The sequence below is a fragment of the Macaca nemestrina genome, chromosome 1 (genome assembly GCF_043159975.1).
Source record: "Macaca nemestrina isolate mMacNem1 chromosome 1, mMacNem.hap1, whole genome shotgun sequence".
NCBI classification, from domain to species: domain Eukaryota; kingdom Metazoa; phylum Chordata; class Mammalia; order Primates; family Cercopithecidae; genus Macaca; species Macaca nemestrina.
In genome coordinates, this window is record NC_092125.1 from 74,796,990 (window position 1) to 74,810,306 (window position 13,317).

The 13,317-nt window shown below is 36.4% G+C and overlaps 1 protein-coding gene across 33 annotated transcripts in view; it reads right to left on the minus strand.

Moving 5' to 3' along the window:
* LOC105493516 (estrogen related receptor gamma) overlaps positions 1-13,317 on the minus strand; it is a 643,478-nt gene that overhangs the window by 144,442 nt on the left and 485,719 nt on the right. For all 33 annotated transcript variants that reach the window (XM_071080675.1, XM_011761198.2, XM_071080677.1 and 30 more), the window contains one exon: positions 6,931-7,047. In XM_071080675.1, coding sequence (XP_070936776.1) covers positions 6,931-7,047 — 117 coding nt within the window. The remainder of the gene's footprint in view (positions 1-6,930; positions 7,048-13,317) is intronic.

Here is a 13,317-nt window from a genome sequence, read left to right on the forward strand (position 1 = left end):
TAATGAGAATCTGACACCCAGGGTCCCACTTTCCTATACTGGGTAGGGTCATAACATGATAATTAAATCTTAATACCATGTATTGTCTCACCACAAATGATGACTTATTCCAAATGCCAATTTTCAACCTCCGCTTTTACTTCATCTGAAACATGGGCACTCACAACTCTACTATATTGTTTACACTGCCTATCTGGAATCTTCATACTGTGTGTATTTTCTAGACTTTCACAAAGCGGGGAAAATATGCATACATAACACTGAGTACCTCTGTAATTAAAAGATACTTTATGTTTTTGTCTTTCTTTTTCTTTTTCTTTCTTTTTTTTTTTTTTTTTTGAGACAGAATCTCACTCTGTCCCCCAGGCTGGAGTGCAGTGGCACGATCTTCACTCATTGCAACTTCCTCTTCCCAGGCTCAAGCCATCCTCCCACCTCAGCCTCTGGAGGAGCTGAGACTACATGTGTGCACCACCACACCTTGCTAACTTTCTGCTTTTTATTTTTATTTTTATTTTTTTGTAGAAAAGAGGGTTTCATCACGTGGCCCAGGCTAGTCTCAAACTCCTGTGCTGTCCCACCTCACCTCAGCCTCCCAAAGTGCTGGGATTACTGGCATGAGCCACTGCACCTGGCTGAAAGATACTTTAAAGAGATCAAATCAAGTATGAAAATCAAAAATGGGTATCAATAAAACACATAACTATCTGATTTGTTTTGCTTGTTTTAATAACTTATCATTTCCTCCAGAGGAAATATTTAGAAGCCATTTATAATTATATAAGCCTGCTCTTCTCCTTTCCTACTGCTGTCAATATTTTTATTTAAAAAGTAACAATAAAACTTCAAATAAGATCTGACTGGTAGCAATCACAGCAGTCTGTGTTGAGATTTCAGATGCCCACAGAAATCAAACCATACTGACTGCACTTCAATATATTGACAAGAGCTGGGAGGAAATGTGAGGAAATAAAGAGCGAAAGTTTTTCAAACACAGGCAAAAATACACAATCAGTACTTCAGTTCCTACTTATTTAAATACCTATTAATTGCTCTACTGTGCCTTCAACTCTCATGTTTGTTAACTTTGAAAAAAATAACATATTTCTTGCTCCGCTAGGAAGATGAAAAGCATCAGAAGAATTTTCAGTTAAGACAAAATTCACAAGTAGCACATCTCGTTATCCATATTTATCAAACCAGAGCTCCTATGGTAGTTCCAGCTTCATTGATGTAGTCATCATCATCATCATCATTGTAATTATAAGTCTCTTGGTGTCATATATTGGAATAATGTTTCTATAGGCATTATATCATTTTTAATACTATATATATAATTTCAGATTAGAAGGGGTAAGAAAGAATATAGTCTAACTGCTCCCCTGAAGATACAGGAATGGAGACTCTTAGAAATGAATGGACTTGCTCCAAATTACATCACAGTATTAGGTAGTTGAGAAGTCAGAAATAAAAGCTAAAGCATAGGCCAAGGCGCAGTGGCTTATGCCTGTAATCCTAGTCTTTTGGGAGGCCAAAACTGGAGGATCACTTGAGGCCAGGTGTTTGAGAACAGCCTGAGCAACCTAGTGAGATGCCATTTCTACAGAAAAAGTTAAAATAAAAGTAACATGGTGGCATGCACCTGTAGTCCCAGCTATTCAGGGAGCTGAGACAAGAGGATCACTTGAGTCCAGGAGGTCAAGGCTACAGTGAGCCAAGATCATGCCACTGCACTCCAGCCTAGGGGACAGAGCCAGACCCCTTCGCAAAAAAAAAAAAAAAAAAAAAAATGCCCACAAAACTTTACTTATGAAGTCAACAGGATTCTTACAATTCTCCTTGCTCATTTTAAAATGTGTGCCACTTTTCCATTTTCTTTGGTGGAACATTAGTTTTCTCCTCCTCCTCTGCTTTCTCTTCTTCCTCCTCTTCTTTTCCCTTTCAAGACAAAGGAGTAAGTTCTCCTTTCTGAAGCTAAACCAGTAATTTTAAAGCTTTCTTCACCTGGAATGTTGTTAGTGAAAACCTCTGCTTGGGTTAAAGCCCCTTTTTTTCCTTTTTACACTGTTGTCTCTCTTCTTTTGACCTGAGGTCAGATATTAAAGACTAAATTTCCTCATGAAATTTCTGAGCAAATTTTCATTTATTGATGTGCTTCTATAAAAAGTTTGGAAAGCACCCCTAAGGCCATTGACATTGCCAATGGATAACAAATTACATGACCTTGGGTTGGTCTAGCAAGTCAAGCTCATAGCGTCACCTGCTAAGCATGTACTAGACCCTGTATCTACATTAAATCTCTTGGTCTTCACAAAAACCTCACAAAGTAAGTTCCACCTTCAGTCTCATAGTTATAAATAAATAGGCTAAAGTGAGTGAGTCTTAGAGAAGTTCTTTTACTTGCTCCAAGTCTCAGAGGTGGTAGAACCAGGGCTTGAATCTATGAGCCACCTGGCCCCGAATCTTGACCCTTAATCTCTCTGGCCACAGTAGCTAATGTTGACCTGGTCCTTACATTAGGCCACATAGTATGTTAAGCTCTCAACCTGCAATATCTCATCGGATATTTACAACAATTTGTTTTCAAATACTATTAGTGGTGCCATCATTTTACAGATGACAAAATAGGAGATTAGAAAAGTTAAGTAATATTTTTTTAAGGCAAAAGTAAAAGCACACTTTTCTGGCATGAAATAACAAAACTGGTCCTCTAAGTTGCCTCATTTCATCTACACTTTGGCATGCAGGCTGGCCTGGCTAAAGAATATAATGTGAGTGAATGTGAGACTTTTGCTCATCTGCAAGAGTAAAAGAAAAATATTTGAGCTGCCAGGGTGAAAGCCATCGTGCCAATAAACATCAAAACAGCCTTTAATCCTTTGATCAGTGAATTCTATACCTAAATAAAATGATTATTGCTTTCATAAAATGTCTCTGTTTGCTACTGACAGAAAGCAAACTGAGCTAGTATGTCCTGCAATAGCCTTTAAATAACCAAGGAGAGAGATCAAAATAAAAATAAATCTTGACCAGATTTATAGGTGCACCTTGATTAGTTCTTGTTATTTTCCTTCAAATAAGCAATACCTGAAAAAAATGAAAAGGGAATGTTGAGACCAGATATCATGTAATAGATGGGCTTTCTCTGACATACAGTATGGTATAATGACAGAAAAAAATAATGCTGGCCCATCATTTGTGACACTTACCAGCTAAGTAGAGGAGAGAGAAAGACAAAGAGGATTTTTCAGGATGCTGAATGGTGCCACTACTTGGATTTCAACAAATTATCATTTGTTTTACTGTACTTCTCAAAGTTTTGTTGTATTGCAGCATTTTGTTGCTTTCTCTAAGACAACACATTTTCCTTTTCTTCAACTGGTACAATTTTTTTGAAAAATTCTAACATTAAAATCAAATGTAGTGTATTCAAATATAATTCCATTGCTTGCTAATGAGAAAGCATATCTTATAAGAATTTTAATTACGTACAATGTGATGAAACTGGAGTTGTTTACCTACTAAGCCATCACTTTCTCCTTCACACTCCCACCAACGCTCAGATATCTTCTCAAAGTGAGATGCCATAATTAATAGAAATGCCAGTCAATAGAGCTAAGGATTATTATTTTAAAAACAGTATAATTCTCATTTTTCTATAAACTACCCTTTTAATGAAAACCTCATTTCCTTCAGGTCACACTTTATCTACAATGGATTTGGCTAGTTGAATAAAAATACCTGTTAAAGGAGAGAAAGTTCCCATCAAAGCTGTTGAAATCTGATTTCATTTCAGATTCTAGAACTAATGTTGTTTTTTGTTTAAATAGATTTTGTCTGTCAATTTCCAGACCTGCTGTGCCATCAGCCTGTATGGACTGCTGTGGTCAACACGGGGGTTGTAGCAGCAAATTTTATTATGGACTGGTAATTGAATTGAACAGGTTTACATTTGAATAGATTTACTACATCATGATCTCTGACATACTGCATGGGACTGAAATCCCTCTCCATCCATAAAGATACATTTAAGACAGTATTATTCTCTCTAGGCTTAGAAAGCAAGTCTTGAACCAAGGAGATGGCCAAACATAATTGTGCATTTATATGCAGGGTACCATGCAATATTTCACTGCATTTTTTAAGTACAGAAGAAAAACAATATTCCGTATTTACTCATAACCATCCCATCCTTTTGATTTGGTGGTTGTGGGAGGTGGGGGGAGGTGTTAAAGAACTGATATTTTGCCATCGAAGTGGGCATTAAGAAGTAAAGGAAAATAAATTATTATTTGAGTATATCAGCAACAGCAGCAATTCCCTAGAAAACAGATACTTGCTTGATAACAGCAATTGAAGAGGTGTGAATTATAGATAAGCACTGTCCCATTCACTTTCATCAACAATGTTTAATTAAACACAGTTCACACCTCTTCATTCACTCTTACTGCCCTTCAGGATTGTTCCTGCTAGAAATCACAATGGAAAAAAATATTTAAGGAAAAATATCTTCTTTAAACCTGGAAAAACAAATGGTGTGTAAATTATAGCAGTAAATCAAGCTAATAAAAAATTACATATTCCTAGAATTCGAGAAGTGTCTCCATGTAATTCAGTATTTCAAAATAAAACCTAAATCTAGATCAATACCACATCAATACAAACTGTACATTCTTGTATTAATTTTAGAACTTCTTAAAAATGGATTTGCTTTTGAAAAATAATCATTCCTCAACTTTCAAGGATTTGAAATCACTCTTAATTAAGTCTTTTTGATTGAGCATAAGTTTAGTTTGAGTCTCTACAACGAAACTAAGTGGCAACATAAATATAATTAAGGCCAGAAATTGACTGTCAATCACTGATCACTAACTTTCAGAAATATGTTTTGTTTGTTACTCTGCTATAGGGGTTAAAGCAATGGTTAAGATAAAGGACTCCACTTCACAAACGTAAGCTACCACCATCATCCTAACTGAAAGAAAAACTCTGTCATGTGGGTTGGGTGGTGGTTGTTTTAATTATATGTTTTCCTTTATCAAAATTGTCCTCCTGGCAACTTCACGTAAGTTTTCTCTAGCAAGAACCACCTAATCTGTCTTTTCCACTGTCATATCACTGGAGCCTGGAATAGTGCCTGGAATATGGGAAGACCTTAGTACATATTCAGCAAATGGATTACAAACATAAAACATGTTAACTCTGAAAAATCCTAAAAGGGTCAAAGGCTATACCGTAAAAAGTACCCCCATCCTCATTTTCATTCACCAATGTGACACTGTTACCAACATTTAGGTATCCTTCCTTCCTTCTACTTCTCCATGTATACACATGTGTATATCTATCACAGTGTGTACAATGTCTGCCAGCCATTCTCCTTTCCATCTCTCTCTACATACATATATATATATGTGTATACACACATTCCCATACACACACACACACATATATAATGAATCATACTATTAAAAAACTTGTTCTTATATATCATTTACTTAGTAATGTATCTTGGTCATCTTTTTGTAAAACGTTATCATAACATTATACACTTCTATGTTTATAGCTCTTTCTCAAGGGAAGAGCAAAGTTGAAGACTAGAAGAATTTAAGAGGGTCTTCTTTGTTCCTATTTGATAAGTAAAAGTCAGAGAAATACGATGTGAATTCCATATATCCAAACATAATCTGATCCACTCATCTTCCTATAATATTGTTCACAGTAAAAATCTTGAAAGAAGAACAAATCAGGAAAAATTATGACACCACGTGACGGCACTCACTCATTTACACTCTGATTCACTGTTGGTGAATTAATATGTGAGCCTATTTGGATTTAAAAGTTAAAAAATAGGGGATCTCACCGCCAGTAGTCGTGGCCGAGTGGTTAAGGCGATGGACTAGAAAAATAGGGGATCTCCAGTAAGAACAAAATATAATAATAGGACAAGCCCCAGAAACAAAGCATAGTTCTGTGATGCAACAGAAGTTATACATTTAAATATTTAATGAATCTAATTTTCTGTTCAAACATTAATTACCAACATTTCATTGTGTTACTTTATAAAACTGTGTTCATTTCAAACCTGGTGAATTTTCTGAAGAAAAGGAAACAGAAAATTCTAAATGCAGCATGTAAAAATGCACATTTACAAACACACACACAAGTACAGCAATGCGTAAAAGAACAAAAACTGAATCACAGGCCTCACAAAGTAAAGAAAACATTTTATCCATCTCCAAGCTAACATGTGAGTTTCGCTAGAAATGCTGAAATATACAAATATTTCAGGACCTTTGACATGTGTGGAATAGTTGAGCGGCATCTAGAATCAATGGGCTCAGTTCCTGGCTCCACCAATTATAAACTGTGTGAGCTTAAGCAATTTGTTTAGCACAGAATACATGTCCCTGTTACTATTTTATGTTTGTTGTTGTTATCCCCAACTGAAAGCAAATAGAAAGCAATTTTAATATCATATTTCAAGCCATTTGTAATAGAAAATAAACTCTAAAAGATAAGGTTGGGAAAGAATAAAGAGTGCTTTAAATCCAAGATTAATTAAAAAAAAAAAATACTCTCTGTAAACCCAGTAATGAGAAGAAAACCAAAAATTCAATGGCAGTAGCCTCTTGGTTTGTCTTTATCCTTTGCTTTCTGCAAATTGTAAAGAAGAAAAAAGCACTACGGTCAAGCATACCTGGTGTGTTTGGCTGTACATCTGCTTCTCCTACCTTGTCCCGTCCTGTCAATGTCAAGTGGTTAGCCATAAGTTATCAGAAAGTCCAGGTATAAAGGAGTATTCTGCCATCAGAGTCAGAGTACTTACTGTTAACCTCATCTTTTTCTGGTTTCTCTAAAATTGGTGGAATTTTTTGCCTCCCATCCCCACACCAAAATCAAAAGCTCAGGGGCACTAGAAAAGAGCCTTACCTTCTTTCAGCATGCCCACTTTTAAACACTTCATGAAGCGGCAAGCCTGGCAGGATTTACGTCTGCGCTTTGTGATTTCACATTCATTCGTGGCAGGGCAGCTGTATTCTATATTGCCTATGACACAAGTTTGAAGAAAAGTTGTCAGATTTGCAAGATCCAGAAAACATTAGCATCTCAAAGGCAATGTCAACTCTATTATTCTTACTCCCCCACCCCGAAAAATGTCACATGAGACTCAACAGAAATCTCACAAATACCAAGCTAGATGTTCTGCTATAATCACAAAAGATACGTGGGGCAAGGAGAACACACATGGCAAAATGCTTCAATAGATGAACTTTAAAATTAGCCTTCAAAACATTATGCTGAGTCCACCCATGCAAAGGAAGAGTCTTCCAGAATCTTGTGATCCAAAAGAAATTTCAAAATAGAGTATGTTCATGAAAACACAAATACCAAAACCAGATTCTTGGATTGCCAATCCTGGATTTATTCTGTTTCCTAATACTTTGGTGCATCAGGCTTCTTGTCTTTCTGACATTGAACAATATAAACTTCACTGTGGAAAATGGTATGTAAACAAATCTGGGATGTTATAGTAAGCTCCTAGAGGGTAGGGACAGAAATTACATAGTTGTTGCTTTAGCACTTACCAGAGCCTTACAACACAATTCTGTGCTTGGTAAATGCTTCCTGATGATGGCGATGATAATGAAGATGATGGTCATCATCATTATCATCATCATCATCATGATATGTGTTACATAATTTGCATAATTAATTCCAAACACTGAAGTTCCCTGATGTTAGACCAAAGAATAAATTGCTACGAAATTATATATTTTTAATATTAGACTTTGTATCACTTATGGTAGTACCTACATATTTAAAATGGTAACTAAGAAACCAGAAGAAGATCCAAACTAAATTTTTTTTTTCAATTAGTACCAATGGCAGTGTGTGGGATGTGCTCTGGGGCTGCCTACAGCTTTGTAAAGCAGCTGCCTTTAAAATAAAGCTTTTCTCCCCTATCAGCTCTGTCACATAGTGCTTGAAGGTCTTTCGTTACTTCCTAACCCTTTCCCCTTGTGATTAAGTGCATTAGTATCTTAATGAAAATGCATTCTGTTTATTGCCCTCTTGGGAAGGGGGAGGTCATCACACCAAATGCATAAATTGTCATCAGCGACGGTCCGAGCATAATTGCAATTTTGCTGCTCCATGTTTGCAATACTCAGGGTCCATCCAAGTCCCCTGAAACATGCGCAGATTCTAGTAATTAGCATAGAGTCTGCCTGGGACCACAGCATTGATGAAATATTTCAGAGTTAATCACACTTTGTAAACACTGATTTATATTGACTACCTTTCTTCAGACTGATGTCTCCTCATTAAATATCACATTAGTGGATTGCAGGGTAGTACAAAGACTCAACTACTCAGCAACTGCTAATTCAACAGGAGGTAATACCTAACCACTTATAACTACTGAAAACTGGTTAAGTATGCATGACTTGAAAGAAACACATTATAATTTCAGATAGCCTATCAAAATTGCCTAAATTAGCATTCTAATTCAGGGCATTTATAATAATAAAAGCAACTACTTTTTAACAGGAGGTTAAATAATAAGAGTAATATTAATTGCATCAACAGAAGTATATACCATCACCTTCCTTGGAGATATTACTGATTGTATACTCTTAGAAAACCAAGGATAAGTCAAAGAAACCAGAGTGGCTGGGTCACAGTTAAGAATAAAAGTATTTATAATCTGAACTTTAGATGAAACATTCTTCACTGCAGAGTTTCTTTAACCATTTCTGAATATTTATTTTGCATCAAAAGAGTTTTGCTAGTAACTTTCTACGGGTTAATTAGTATTCGACTACTAGATCCTTCCAAACTATACGGCTCCCCCTATACTTACTTAAAAAGAAACAGGTCTTTGCTGTCTTAGGAAGGACTGAACAGTGACTGGTTAAAAGGAACAGAAAAAAAGAGGAAAAAAAAGTTTGCCAAACAGCATTCTTTTCCTTTTTTCTGCCTGAAAAGTCAGTATGAAGTAACACTTTCATCACTTCCCTTATCAAGGTATGAGTGCTAGTCCTACCCACCTTTAACCCAGTGCTAAAAACTTCTACCAGGATGATCCACTGCCACAAACATAATCATCATTCTTTTCAAACCTGTTCCACTTCCTCTTTGAAAACTGTATCCCCATCCTTCATATCAACAAACTTCTGACAAGAATGCACATCAGGCATGTGTGAGCTCACACCTGGACTATGGCAGTTATCCCCTCCCTGGGCTTTTTGCCTCCGTCCTGACCCACTCTAATCCACGCGGCATACCACTGTCATCTTCCTCTCCCCAGGACTGCTTTGATCATGTCATTACGCTGATTTCAAAAAATCAATAGAATTATTTGCCTTTCTGGATGAAATATAAACCGTAAGGCTTACAAACAGGGTCTTCTCCCAGCCTTTCATTTACTTTTTCAGCAATATTGCAATTGTTACCTGACATGAACTTTTTGAGGCAGCCAGTTTGATTTATTCATTTTTTGCTAAGTGTCCTTCAAACTTTCCTCTGAGAATTATCTATCTTTGCCACTTTTTCTACTTAAAATATTTCCAAGGCTCCTTGTTCAAGCCCAACTCCATTCCAATCTTTCATGAAAACTTCTCTGACTATCCCAGAATATGATTTCTTGGTTTTCATATCTTTTCAGGTACTCTCATCATATCCAGACAGACCATATTTTGTTATACCTTTCACACACATATTACCCATTGGATGGTAAGACACTAGAGGACAATGGACATTTTTTATGCAGTATAAAAACCATCCAAGCTGGGCACAGTGGCTCACGCCTGTAATTCCAACACTTTGGGAGGCCAGGTGTGGTGGTGCATGCCTGTAATCCCAGCTACGTGGGAGGCTGAGGCAGGCGAATCGCTTGAACCCAGGAGATGGAGGTTGCAGTGAGCCATTGCACTCCAGCCTGGGCAACAAGAGCGAAACTCTGTCTCAAAAAAAAAAAAAAAAAAAAAAGTCTAGTTAATTTTTCAAAATTGTGAACAGTAGCTTTGACAAAAATGGAAAAAAGTATAGCAAAAGGGAGAGATTATGCCAAAAAAAATTACAAAAGCTTCTGAGGAGTGAAGTGTGAATAAAAGAGGAAATCATAAAGGAAATTATATTATATGGGAAATAAAAATCCATACTGATATGAATAGAATAAAAATAAAAGAAAAATAAAATAATACAGATAGATGGTGCTAAATGAGTTATATAATTTTTATCTTACCATATAATTCTTATTGGTATTGACAAAATGAGTGCTCTCAGAATTGGACCTACATTGGAGAAAATATTTAGGATTGATTCAATAATAGTAGCTAAATCTATGAATGACTCATCTAGGAATAATTATGTAAAGATTTTAAATCTCTTCAAAAGGCAGAAGGGAATCTGTCAAATAACGATATGAGAGTTTTAGATCACATTTAAAGGACTCTGGTCTCCTTTTTATCCATTACATTCTATAATTCTTCAATGATAATAAGAAATGTAAAAGCAGGGGAGGTTTTCCTAGTGTGTTAGAATGAAGTGTTGAAGTAGGACCTCTGCGTTATTCCTTGTTGAATACTCAGTGCTAATCGATGAGCCAGGAGTTTTGTATTACGGCTGGTTTGGGATAGAGAGAGGTGGTTCCTGATATTAAGGAGTCCACCAAGAGGAGACAAGACGTATAAACAAACAATGCAGTTTAGTGGATGGTGTCATGGTTCAGGATGCAGTACTGGCATACTGGTAAGTACATACATTCCCACAAACACAGGGATTATGCTTGGGAAGATCAGCAAATTCTTCACTAGGAGCAAATGCTTGAACTATGCCATGAAAAGTAAAGAAATGACTACGTTGGGGTGAAGGAGGTAAAGGACTCTTCCCAGAGCGACAGCAAATACAATATATGTGTAAAAATTTCACCATGAATGAATGGAAGACATAGTGGTCCTAGTGTCTTCACAAACGATATATTTTCAGCTGAAGTGTATAGAAATTGTTTCTGATTAACTGGGTCCCTTTCACAAATATTTTTTTCAATAAAGTTGCCTTGACACATATGGATAACCTTGATTTCACTAAGTGACTCTGGTTTATATCTTGAAAAACAAGTCAACATCATTGTAAATAACTTATTTGCTGGAGGAAAACCTCTCTAATTTCCAAGCCCTCCTATTGAGTTACTCAGTTCATTGTTGTTGGCTATGATCACCCACCCAACAAAATCTTTGATCCATGTTAGAGTCTACAGAAATTGTGCCCTTGAAAAACCTTCCCTGGTGCTTTTTCTATTCAATAAAGAAAGGATTTTATCCTAAAAATGTGCTGCCCCAAGCACCTGGGTAACGATGTTACATCTATTTTGGTAATGGTTCAAAGACATTACTCCCAGTAGACCATATGATCTCTACGGGGCACTTGTTTTCCTTCCATTCTCTAAAGGTGGAAACTAGACAAAAATATTTCCAGTAGCAACTATGGGCACCTGGAATGTGAACACTGGATATTCACTCAGGAGGATGCAGAAGTTATTGTTCACAGCATAGGATTTTCATTTCAGACACGGAGTTTTCTTGGATTATAGCTTGCTATTTTCTGGGACACATTTGTTAGATGGCACCAGGGACTGAATTGGGCAGCTACTGATGACACGACTGGAATTTTCCCAGTTTTGTCAATAGCTAGGGAAGTGTGCTCTGCTTCAGAGGGAACCAAATCAACATGGAAGCTCTGGATTTTTAAACCAGGCTGACAAGAATGATAGAGCAATTTATAATATCTCCTGGCGGCTTTTCAGAAAGTCCCGGGCTCTGATTACTTATTTCAGAGTCTTTTGTACAATTAGTTTGCAGGCAATATAATTTTCTCACTTACTGCTTAATAGAATCTTGCAGCTAGCTGGCGGAGAGAATAACAGGGTGTATGTAAAACTCCAGCCTGGAGTGCCAGTGGATAATTTGTATATTCCTTTCAGTCACTTAATGGACTTTTACAGTTTGGCAGTGAAAGGGCTGAATGATGTAAATTAGCATGGCATCTCAAAATAAAAATATATGTCAAATCTTTATTCCTGAATCACATCACTCCCACATGGTAATGATACATTTGGATTTATGTAGTTCCTAAGACATGTCCTCTTTTTCATACATAGACATCACAATTGTAAAGCCGATTTGAAAGCATCTGTATATTTCTCGCAATTGTTTTAATTTTATTAACAGAACCAAATAGCTTGCAATGACCCACAGGGCGCTCCAAGTGGGGTTTATTCAATTGTTTTTCAACATTAAGTGATTTAAAAATAATGGGATTTGCCTCAGTACACAATTACAGAGCACTGAAATCTTGCAGGCAATAATCTGTAGTATTTTTGTTTTAAATGCCCTAAAACATAAACAAGTAAGAAAGAAAGAAAACTCTGTCTTTATTGTATAGTAGCAAAGGTTTTTCCATTTTTACAGTGATCCAACTTTCCTTTTTTTCTTTGTTTTTCTTTCTTGTTTTCAATGGTTTGTTTCTAGCTATTCTGTGCTCATTTCCACCTGAAAAAGAAAATACTATCTATAGCTGAGATTCATATTATGGAATAGTAATTTATTCTATATACATAACTTTTTAAAAGTCATAATTACATCAATGAACACGTAAGTTAAGGGAGTTATATGTTTTTCAAAGAATGCATCAACAGTTCGACTTCAAATAAGTTATGTAGGAACACTACATCTGTTCTCAAGGGATTCCATCAAATACTTTTTGGTGCTTCCTTTAGAACTGCCACCAGAGCCACTTTACAAGGTATAAACAGGGATTGGGAGGCACTATATTATATCTCACTTTCACCCAAACGTATTGCCCTTTCCATTTTGACATCAAGCCAGATGATTTTTGTTCATTACTAAATTTTAAGTCTACCCTTAAAGGTCAATGATTTGCCATCACTGAAGTTATTGTGAGACTCTGTTTCAGGCTCTAAAAGAGGATTTCCAAAAATACTACAAGAAATGGGTGGTATCACTCTACTAATGGGACCCCAGACCACCTGCCAGGTGAGGTTGTGGCATACTGAAGCGGGAGGAGAGAAGCATCACATCAAGTTAATAGTTAGAGCTGACTCTTATCAAAGCAATTTCACACACAGGAGTGTGCCCAAGTCTCATACTCTTTGCCTCTGAACTGTCTCTCTACCCCATAAAAAATGAGGTGGGGAACAGGAAGGTATAGACAAGACCTTTTGCTAGTTGATTCTTTAGCATTCTATAAGATTAAATTCTGACAATCATAAATGTAGTATATAAGAGGCATACAGCA